At 39.7% G+C, this 12,045-nt stretch overlaps 1 protein-coding gene across 1 annotated transcript in view; it reads left to right on the top strand.

Annotated features, from left to right (window-relative positions):
* The window catches only part of FAM3C (FAM3 metabolism regulating signaling molecule C), a 48,019-nt gene extending 41,149 nt beyond the window's left edge, over positions 1–6,870 (top strand). Inside the window, 2 exon segments of the mRNA XM_024757817.1 lie at positions 3,999–4,125; positions 4,719–6,870. Coding sequence (XP_024613585.1) covers positions 3,999–4,125; positions 4,719–4,808 — 217 coding nt within the window. The 3' untranslated portion in view covers positions 4,809–6,870.
* Positions 6,871–12,045: the final 5,175 nt, after the last annotated feature.

Raw genomic sequence — 12,045 nt, forward strand, 5'->3', positions numbered from 1 at the left:
CTGCGCCACCAGGGAAGCCCTCCCTCTCTTTCTTTTCTTCTTCTTTGTGTAATACTCACAGGAGATCCACTCTAAAATTTCTACTCCATTCTAGAATTTTGCTAGGAGTTAGAATTAGTTTGATTGGACCATTGTTTTTAAAATTTTCCTTGTCTTTTTTGAAAACTGGAATATTTAACTAACTTTTAATATCTTAGCATCTTCATTTTCCATGATGCTTCTAAAATAACCGACACGACCTTGAAGACTTTATTAATAAGTTCCTTAAGAATTTTAAGTGTGTGACATATGTGGGCCTGGAGGCTTAAATTTATTTTAAAGCACTTAATATGGACATTCCTGAACTACTTTTCCCTTTTTATGTTGACCAAAGAGTGTTTGCCTCCCTGGAAAAGACAGTTGTGCTTTGATCTTGATATTACATCATTCTTGTGAAACAGTGGGTCCCTTCATTATTTGTACTTGGTAGCAAAAGTTCTCTCTGTGGCCTTCAGTAGTTGTATGAGTCACATCTCATTTTGAGCACTCAGGTCTTCCTGGTAGTAGTATTAAAAGTTTTGTCGTTAGTAACATGATGTGCCTTGTATTTTTGCACACTTCCTTTTCTCAGTTTGAACCCATCACACAATGTAAGTGGACTCAGGGAGTTCAAACCCATGTTGTTCAAGGGTCAGTTGTATCCAAAATTAATGCTATGTATAGATATATTAGTTACACTACACTGCCTTTTAAAGAAATGGGGCATTTTGATACCTACTGTATCAAATGCTCAAAATATGGGCTGTGTTGCATGGTTTTAAACTTCTTTTTAAAACATGAAATCATCTTTTACTTACATAAAAGGTATCAAAAAGGAATAATAAAAATCCCCCAGATTCTACATAGGCAGATTAGAAAACTTTAGAAATTATTGAGAAAGTTGTCTTGTTCTAAATCTATAGTTAGATATACATAGGGACATGCGGCAGGGCTGCCCAAGACCACCCCCAGCTTTGATGATTCATTGGGAGGAGTCACAGGACCCAGCATACAGACCTGCTCACTCACTGCTATGATTTGCTACAGCAAAAGGATACAAAGCAGAATCAGCAAAGGGGAGCTAGCAGAGAGCAAAGTCTGGAGGAAGCCAGGCTCGAGTTCCTCTCCCGAGTGGAGTGACACAGGACATGCTTAATTCCTCCAGCGACAAATTGTGACAAGACTATGAAATGCTGTCCACTAGGGAAGGTTATTAGAGACTCATGGCCCAGGGTTTTTACTGGGAGCTGGTCATGGAGGCACCCTCCGCCTTACATATCCCAAAATTCCAGACTCCCAGACAGAAAATAGGTGTTCAGCATAAACTGTATTGTTTGTACAGTTTAGACACAGTGAACCATTCTGATCAGTTCTGTGAATGGGGGGAGCCTCCCCAAATCCAAGTTTCCAGATGCCAGCCAAGGACCAGTCTTGCTGTTAGGGCTTTCTAAGGCCTGTTTTATTAACCCTTTTCTGCACAGGACCTAAGGGTGTTCTCATCGAAAAGTAAGGAAAGATTAACGGGATCAAAATGCAAAGCTATTTCAAGTTGCTTCTAGATCTTTGGCTAAATTGGCTTAGTTTATTCATACAGATCAAAATGACCACTTCTGAAATTTAGAAGTACAGAAGGAAAAATGACGGCCCTTCAATATATTTAATTGATGTAAAAATTTTTAGATAAGAAAAAAATTTATGTACTTCCGGCTGGGGGCCAGGCCTGCGTTTGGATAACCACCTACCTTGCAAGCAGTTTTTGTGTATGAAGCAATCTCTTGGCATTTGTGAACCTAACATTCATGAGCAACCCGAAGCCTGTGAGATGCAATTTGTGATTTTTCTGAGATGTAACTGAATCAAGCCCTGAGGCTTTCCTCCAGGAGGTTGTCATTACGCTGCCCAGTAAGCCTGACCTCTGTACTTCAACACCATTTGTTCTCGATAAAGCAGCAAAACTCACTACTAGTACTGATGATGCAAGTAAAATGTTCTAATTAAGGAGCCAGAAATAAAACATTTGGATAAACTAAGGAGTAGAATATGACGGTCTGCAGATCCGTGACATCCTAACACGATTTAGAAACAAGAAAACAGGGTTCAGACAATACTTTCTGGGAATGTCCCTCTCACATACAAGTTGCTTATCAAGTGAGCAGACGAATGGAAGTGATAGCTAATTCTTGTAAGGATGGGTACAGGAAACACAGCTACAGACAGACTTTGGGGAGAAAGCCAGACGTGGGTACACGTGGTTCTCTGTGAAGGTCTCAAAATCTTCAGAGGCTGAGACTTCACTGGTCCTTTTGCACAGCCATTTCATTTATTTTTATTTCCCTTGATTATAAAGACATCGCTTTATATAGATCAGTCTGAAAGGCTAAATATTCCAGGACTGCCCCTGATTTTCTCACTGATTCTAGTGAACTTCCCCCAGGAGGACAGCAGTGCCCAAGCTATGGTTAAAACAGCTCCATGCCCCATGGATGTGGTTTGTATAATTGTGGAAGGCTAATAACATTGTAGCTCTTTCCTGTTTTATGAAGCTTTTTTTAACATAAAGTATCCTGTTTATCTTCAGGTAAGTTACATTAGAACTGTTGTGCCTCATGTTTCTTTCATTTATACATTAATGGAGCCAGCTGATATTAGCATGGGGCGCTTCAAAGAAGGCTGCAGGATAAACAGGCGCCTTCCTCACTGGCCCTCCTGCTACTTTGCAGCCAATGATCCTCCACTTATTTGCAAATACAAAACTTGCCTTGCCTCAGATTTTAGAAGAACAAACCTCTCTAATTGACCTATAAATGCCATCTTTTGGGTGATATAGAGGACTTACCGGCCAGATACCTGCACAGGTGTCCCTTAGTTATCTTTTCGTGTTTTTTTTTTTTTTTTTGGCTCTACAACCAGCACATATCTTCTGAATTTCTTCTCCCTTTTGAGACAGAGGAGAGATGGAGAATCACGCAACATTAGGATAAGAACCTACACAAAATTCCTTAAAGGCATCTTTCAGTTAGCTGTTTCCCTAGCAGTTGCCTTTTGTCACTGCCCTTTCTTAGCTGCTATGTGGTTAATATTTTCATTTTTATTAAATAACCACTTGACAGTTGTCTCTGAAGTAGAATTTATATCCCTATTCTCAAAATTCATTTTCTTTTAAATAAAACATCTTGTGTTAGAAACATCCAAATTTCTATCAACATTTACCTTTATTCTATTCAACTGTAATTTACAAAGGGTTTAGTGGAGATTCAAAGTGATTTTTAATTTTACAAAGATGTTGGTTGCTTAAGATCTTGGATTAACCTGAATAGGCACCTGCTGACTACAGTTTCTCTTATTTATTTGATGGATGTAAATGAAAATGAATTGTTGTGAAATAAAGACACCTAAAAGGTACTTCTAAATAGCATGAACTTGAAATTAATTTCTAGATTTCATGGCTTTCATCACTAAAGAATTCAAATAGGACTTCCCTGGTGGCACAATGGTTAAGAATCCGCCTGCCAATGTAGGGGACTCAGGTTCGATCCCTGGTCCAGGAAGATCCCACATGCCTCGGAGCAACTAAGTCCGTGCACCACAACTACTGAGCCTGCACTCTAGACCCTGCGAGCCACAACTACTGAAGCCCGCATGCTCTTGGGCCCAGGCTCCACAGTAAGAGAAGCCACCGCAATGAGAAGCCCACGCACCACAACGAAGAGTAGCCCCTGCTCGCCGCAAGTAGAGAAAGCCCGTGCACAGCAACGAAGACCCCATGCAGCCAAAAAAAAAAAAATTCATTAAAAAAAAAAAACTCAAATAGTAGGAATGTTACTCTGATAAAAAAATTTTTTTATGTTCTCTTATCTAAGCCAGCTTTCTCTCTCATTTATTTCATGGTTGTATGTTAAGTATCCTAACTGTATCAGTATTACTTAAATAACATACAGGGCACTACATTTATTGTATTATTCTTTTCCTCCCTCTTTAAGACTCAATGATGAGGCCCGGCAGCTCATTGCTGAATTGGGGAGTACATCTATTACTCATCTTGGTTTTAGAGACTAACGGGTCTTATGTGGTGGAAAAGGCATTAAGACAAAAAGCCCTTTTGAACAGGTTAGTGTCTTAGGCTTTCCTAATTAATGGACAAAAGCAATTGTGTGAAACCATGCAGTGCCTATTCCTATCCCAGTTATTTGAAACTTAGATAAAGCAGACATTAAATATGTTCATGTGTTTTTCATAGGTTCTTGGTAATCAAGTATTTGAAATAACCGTGGCACTATTTCGATTTTAAACTTAAAAATAGTCAATTCTGCATGAAAATTTTTTTCCTACATGACAATGCATTGGCATATGATTAATTTTATCTTAAGCCTTTTAGGAAGTTGGTTATTAAAGACTTTACTTGAACTTTTGTTGCTGTAATCAATTAAGTTTAGAAATACTTTAGAACTTGGTAGAATGTAAACCTACTTTTGACTAACAAATGATCCTTTAAAGACCATCTGCAGTGTTTTGTTCTTTCAGCTGTTCTTTGAAGGTCTGCTACTACATGCCAGATGCCAAGTGTTGCTCATTTAATATATTGAACAATAATTTACATGTTGATAGAAGTGTTACTGAAGTGAGTACGCATAAGTATGCTATTGCAGATCTGCAGTTCGCTAAAGTTCTAAAAACCGTATACTATGATTGTGTTCCAACAGCACATAAAGAACAATAAGGACACAAACAAATATGAAGGGTGGCCTGAAGTGGTAGAAATGGAAGGATGCATCCCCCAGAAGCAAGACTGATGTGGAGAAAATTGAAGGGACCATACTTTCACTTGCTAATGGGAAAGCCCTAACCGAAAACCTACATGTAAATATTTTAAGAGCATGCAGCCATCTCGGTGTGTGCATGACCATTATCTCTTTTGATGTCAGGATTATTTATTGCTAACGTAAATAGACATCTTTGTAAATAGTCATCATAAAGAGCAAATCACTGAACCGTTTCTAAGCACATCTCCCTAATGGTACAGTGTTCAGACTGCGATGATAATGGCATCTTTTAATTCTAAAAGCGTTACACAATGGATAACTGAACAGATTTGAAAAATGTATTGATATATATACTAGTCGCTGTGAAAAATCTGTCATGGAATAATATGGGTTTTAGGGAGGAGACTTTGTTTTCTTTTATATATATATATGGCCTTTTGATGATAGTATCTTTTAAATTAAAAAGATATTGGGCTAGTTGTGGGTGTAATGTTACTTTACAGTCTGACTCCCCTGTTGTATTTCTTTTCTTAGTCTTTCTCTTTCCATCCCAAGAAACCTAGAAATAAAATATGAAAGCTTGTATCAAATATGTGAAAAGCACAACAGAATTCTTCTGTTTAATGTACACAGTAAAGAGGAACTATATGAATGTAGGTGCATCAGGGCTGTAGCTTGCTGGATTTTGAGTTAATAGTATGCATGAGTTGATTTTGCAGAAGCTATAGAGTAAGACGGCGGGGTGGGTGGGGGGCGGGGGCGGGCAACTCCGCAGAGCTGAGGAACCAGGCCAAGTCCCTTCCCCAGCCTTGGTAGGTCATTCAGGACAGCATGTCAGTATGGTTAGAGCAATACTGGCCTAAGTTTTCCTTATTTAAGTGTCATCAGCAATGACCAAGTGGTTTTGAAAGAGGCATGTTTTAATGTCACAATAATTTTGGATTGTAAACCAAGAAATTCTGTATTTACTTTCATCTAACTTCGTAAGAGTAATTTTTGCCCGAAAAGTTAACGACATATTTAGAAAGGTCCTGATTACTGATTGGGACTGATACTGTTTAAAAAAATAATTTTGACACACAATGACTTTATACCCAATTCTACATAAAAATACAAGAGATCTACCTTTTCTTACCTTCAGATGTTCACAAAATGACTCAAGTTTTAAAAATATTTTTAGGGCATTAACTGTCTATTGTGTGTGAAGTATCTTAAACTGGAACATAAAAAGTGTAACAATCAAACTTCTATTCCCAGTAAAAGGCAGCAGTTCAATTTTGGATCTAAATTTTAGGTGACATATAAGAAAAACTAAAAGCAGTATTTTTTATTTTGCTGTAAACCAAGGTGGAAGTTATTCAGCTATTTCTTAAATATCAGTGAGTTTGGGGGTACTGTTTCTTCCCTCAAACTGAATGTAATTCATGAATAAATGCACCTTACACATCTAAACAATTTTTGTAAACTTTTCAGATTTTTGGTGCTGATATGCTAAATCACATTCAGCATGTGTGTTTTGACATTTAAAATACTTCCCTCAATTCTGTAAATTAAAAGAATGGCTATTTTACAGTTCCAGGGATTGTGAAATAAGTGTTGCTTTTTTTTAAATAATGAGAATAAATACTCTTGGTTTTGCATTGTGAATTTTTTTTGTATTATCTGGCAAAGTAATATATGCCTGTAGAACTTCACACTGAGGTTTGTCAAGTGTGTATTGTACTGCTTAACATGCAAAATTAAAGTCATTCCTATGGGTAAACACACTAATACCCTCAGGAGATATCTTAACATGGATAGAATTTAAGTATCTAGACGGCAGGACATCCCTTTCAGGATAAGGACTATAACATGATAGCTTTGTAGAGGTGTATAAAATGCCAAAAGGAGGTATAAAGATTGGTTACGTAACTGCTTTCATGCAGTTTGCCATTGTTTCAATTCTGCCTTGTATACATTATGTCAACATAACTTTGGAAGCAATAATTTTACTGTATTTTATTTTCAGATAGCTTTTAAAAATCAGCATTGTAAATGCAGCAGTGTCATTTAATGTTCAGAATTTTCATTAAAATCAAAAATTTGGCATTGACACTTTGGTTTCTTAAATGGTGTTTAAGGACTTATGGATGTGTATTTTTTATCTGTAATCATAGAGGCTGTCCCAGAACAAGTATATTATAATATGCCTGTTAAAATTCAGCAAAGACAGTAGGAAAATAAGTGATATGGGGAAATGAAAGAAAAATTGAGCCAGAATCTTTATATTCTTGACTTTAATTAAAGTTTATCACTGTTCTTTCTATATTGTATTTGTTTTGAAATGAATTAGCTGATATTTTATCATTTTTTGCCCGATGAAGCTCAATGCCTTTAGCCTGAAATGCACTTTATATTTAGTGTATACAAATTATAACTAGGTTGACCCCCCCCAAAAGATGATAGTTTAATTCAGTTTCATTGACACTCCCCATTCTTAAATGAAAGAATGAGAAATGTGCTATGTTCAGTTAGTAGAGCAGTTGAAAGTGGAAATGCATTTACAATAGTTTAAAAAATGAATATGAAAGGGAAAAATAATTGCTCGTGTTGATCAGGAAAAAGATTTGCCACTTAACCTCTTCACCTGGGCCTTCGACAGCAATAAGTGCATGTAAATTAGGAGTTGTAGAATAAAGTATCAGATCTTACTTTTTCTAAAGCATTCCTCAGAAGCGTTCTCTTGCTGTCTCTTCCCAGGATGATTTTTCTGTTGTAGACTTGGTTTTTGATTGGCACATGCCAATGGCTAGTTAATCTCTGTTTCCCTCAAAGCTCCCTCAGCCTGGCCTCAGCCTCTACTATTGTCCCCATCTCCTTCCTTGAGGTTCCAGTGAAATCAAGAGTTAGATGGAGCGAAAAGCAGGCAGGCCTGGCCTGGGAGTATCAGGGAGCAGCAAAGGATGGTGCAGCCAGCCTGGTGAAAGCCCATCTGGAATCTAAGAGATGTCCTGCCCCAGAACCTTCCTCCAATCCAGTGAGGGGCAGAGTACTGGAGGGCAGCTGTATTAAGGAAACACTCTCCACACTAAGATGACTCTTCTAGGAGTGCTCAGAAAGGAAGAGGGACTGCCAGCCCTTTGGGTAGAGACAGAAGAGAGGTTTCTCTTGGGTTTGTTCCATGGGTGGTTTATGAGCAAACGTAACACAGCGAAGACAGTCTTCCCAGTACAGCTGGTTCACAGGTACAGCGGGCTGCCATCGCTAAGCTCCCTGTTCAGCTCTGCAGAAATCATGCCTACCACCTGAGTGTATTGACAATTGAAAGAACAAGTTGAAACTCAGTTGGCAAAAGATACTCCCTTTATTAGGGAAAATTGATTTATGAAACTGCAAGCTTCTAATGTTCCATATAATCATCCCATATTGTTTCACTTGATAACCAGAGAGGAGCATGGCCTAAAATCTTAGGAGAGAATTCTGTAATTCGACAGGGTAGCCTACTGGCTAAGAGTACACAGACCTGCCTGAGTATGTGTCTCTGTTCCACCATCAGCTACATGAGGACCTTGAGAAAGTCAGTATCATCTCCTGTAAAACTGGGATAGAACTATGTATTTGTGGTGTTTACCAAAATGCCTGACACAAACTACTCTTTAAATGCAGCTGTTAGCATTTCTAGTATTGCTGTGTCTTTTGCATTCTAGTAATGTTTTAGCCATAGAGGAAAGTTAAGTCAGCCTCTAGCTTTCCAACCCCATCATACCAAGTGTTTTGGTCTGAATATTTGTGTCCCCTCAGAATTCACACGTTGAAACCTAATCCCCAATGTGATGGTATTTGGAGGTGGGGCCTTTTGGAGGTGATTAAGTCATGAGGGTGGAGCCCTCATGAACAGGATTATTGCCCTTATCAAGCAGACCCCAGAGAGCTCCCTGGCTGGGCTTCTCTGCCATGTGAGGACGCAGTGAGAAGATGGCCATCTGTGAACCAGGAAGCAGGTCGTTTCCAGACACCGAGTCTATTGACACCTTGATCTTGGACTTCCCAGTCTCCAGAACCGTAAGAAATAAATGTGCTCTTTATAAGCCACCCGGTCTGTGGTGTTTCGTTATAGCAGCCCGAACAGACCAAGACACCAAGCCAGAAGGGAACCATTAAATGACTAGGGTAGTAAGATCATGAGAGAGGCTACAGCTATTCACCAGAGGTTCTCCTTAACCTCCAGGCCTCTGACTATATATACTACCAACCCTTCCACTCTGACGCTGAACTCCCTTTCATGTGCAGAATTCAAGCTTTTGTGTATCTCCATGCAGCTAGCATTTCAAATGATCACATGATACAGATTCACCTGCTGGCCCTCCACAAGTATGTGAAGTTATGTGACTTCAGTCAGAGTCAGGGGGTGTTTTCCGATTCCTTCCTGTGGCAGCAGCTGAGTCTCATAGGACACTCTGCTGAAGCCCCAGCCCCAGAGAGCACACGAAAACCTCCAAACTCGCCACCCAACTCCTGCACACGGCAGGGTGGGGCGGCCATCAGGTCAGAGAAGATACTGAGACTTGGCTGACCCCCTTGCACCCCAGCATTTGCTTCTTGCTCAGAGGGCCTGTGAAGGTTCCTACCTATCAGCAGGGGTGCCTGGGCAAAAGAAGAATTTTGAATGAGAACTTTGAAACGTCTTTTTGGTCTCTGGGATCAACACTTCCCTTATAAGTCTGTTATTTGAAATGTATTCATTGGGCTTTCAAACACATTTTCAGCAATGCATTATGTGTTCATATGCAGTCCTGCTTGTCTACCTTCACGCAGGTGCTGTTGGTACTGCTTGGATGTCACCTGATGAGATGAACAAACTCAGTACTGGTGCGAGGAATTCTTTGCAGGGTCTTAGCCTTCTGTGTCGCCAGTGGAATGAGATGGCGGACCTGGAAATTGGCTTCTCTGCACCCCCGTGTAGAGGGAACCTGATTAGAGAAGTACTGTGTGCTTCGTTTGACAAGAATAGAAATGAATTTCAAAGAAAATGTCTTGCAGGTCCAAGCTCTGAGCAGAGGAGAAGGGAAAGCAAACGATGCTGAGGGGTAGAAGTATGTTCAGTCTTGGAGAAGGCTGTGGTCTCAGTGGTCCCTGAGGGTTGTGTTTCTCATGGGGAGCACCTGGGTGGAAGAAGAGTGGTTGGTGAGGATATCCTGAGGTGTGAGGAATGAGCCTGTGTGTGCTTGACCAAGGGGAGTGCACCTTTCCCTGGTGACTTTCTGTTCTCCCTCAGGGAGAGAACCTGGGATTTAAGATCAGTAAATGAGGTGACACTTCAACTCGTATGGAAATCTGAAACTTTTGGCCTGGGAATGGGGTTGAGAGCCAATTCTTACGGAACTGTTAAAATCCCATTATGAAGAAAAACAAATCCCATTATGAAAATACCCTGGAGAAGTTTCCCTACAGTTCTATAGCACTGGGATTGTGGGATGGGCACAGTTACAGGCACTGTGGCAATTGAAATTCTGACGTTGTAGTTAGTATATTAAGTCAACAAATTTTAGAGTATAGTTTCTCAAGAAGTGATTTGGGTGAAGAAAAAGTGTTTAAGCTAGCAGAGGGGAGAATTTTTTCTCAGAAATTTATCTTTCAGCTTGTAAAAGTGTTAAGCCTGGACCCATTAAATATCAGGCATGCTAAAGAGGATTTATCACATTTACTTTTTCAGTTTTCCCATCTTGCTATCGTACCATATGCTATTTCTTGCCTTGCTTGCATAGAGCCTTGTGTGGAGGAAAAATGAGCTGTTTGCCAGGGAGTTTGAGATCAAGCAATTAAAATGGGTAAGACTTTAAACTTACACAGTGTTATATGTCAATTATATCTCAATAAAGCTGGGGAAAATATAAAAACAATACAACTGACAAAATTTTTTAAACATTTTTTAAAAGTATAGATTATGTACTAGAAATAAATAGGTAATTATTGACTTACATTTTGTTTATTTACACTTTTCCTTGGTTACGAAGAGTTCAGGTGTGTTTAAATATGCAGTTAAATTTAGTGATATTCCTCTTTTATCAAAGAGTAATTAGGGGCTTCCCTGGTGGCGCAGTGGTTGAGAGTCCGCCTGCCGATGCAGGGGACACGGGTTTGTGCCCCGGTCCGGGAAGATCCCACATGCCGCGGAGTGGCTGGGCCCGTGAGCCATGGCCGCTGAGCCTGCGTGTCCGGAGCCTGTGCTCCGCAACGGGAGAGGCCACAACAGTGAGAGGCCCGCGTACCGCAAAAAAAAAAAAAAAGAGTAATTAGGATCTATAATGGGCCACCCTTCCTTTTTCTTGGCTAAACACGGCGGGGTGGATATGAGCCATGATCACAGACGGCTGTTACTGACATGCAGAAAAGAAGGCTTCCTGGCCTCTTTGGAGGTGAATCACCCCCAGGGTTCAGAATGGCAGTTTAACAGAGGGAAACAGGCGGCCCTATATCCCCGTTCTCCCTGCTCGTATAATTCTCACACACCAATCAGATGCTTTCATTTCTTTCTGCAAATTTAAAAGTCACATGTGAAACTTTGTGTTGACTTGGCCCACATTTATTATTACTCTCCCTTTACAACAAGTGGGAGAGGCTGCTCTTTCTAGCATGATTTTGTTTCAAGAGATTTTAATCATGCAAACCATCTCTACTGGTTTTTCTTTGGATGTGGATGTAAACTATTACCAACGGTAAATTTCATCCATCTATTAAAAATAACACCTTATGTAACAATTGGCTGTAAGCACAACAATCAAAAGGATGTAAGTATTTATTTAATGTCGCACTAAATTAGTTTGATCTTCACCCCTAGTCATTTCCTTTTGGAATGATTGTTAGGCTCTTGAAGCATAATCCAACCGCTAGCCACATGGTGATCTAAAATAGAAGGCAGTTTAAATCATTTAGAGTTTAGAAATCAAGAGGCAGTGTATTTTAATTACATTTCATGGTGAATTCTAAGACCTCAATTCTCCCATCACTTCTCTCCAGCTTCTCAACCAAGTTTATATAATCAAACCAGGGAGGAACACCCTGTAGCTGTCATTATGTTTACAAATCCCCAAACCCTTTAAATGGTATACTGTAAACTCTGTACTATTTTGTTTCTGTGAGAGGTGCAATAACGATATGACGGTTAAAGGCCCAGTCTCTGAAGCTAGTCTGTTCTTTGTGACCTGGGCCAGCTACTTACCTCACCATTACTGTGTCTGTTTCTGTACAATAAGGACCACAATAATAGCACCTACTTTATGAGGTTATC

Source organism: Neophocaena asiaeorientalis, unplaced genomic scaffold (assembly GCF_003031525.2).
Source record: "Neophocaena asiaeorientalis asiaeorientalis breed wild unplaced genomic scaffold, Neophocaena_asiaeorientalis_V1.1 scaffold116, whole genome shotgun sequence".
NCBI classification, from domain to species: Eukaryota; Metazoa; Chordata; class Mammalia; order Artiodactyla; family Phocoenidae; genus Neophocaena; species Neophocaena asiaeorientalis.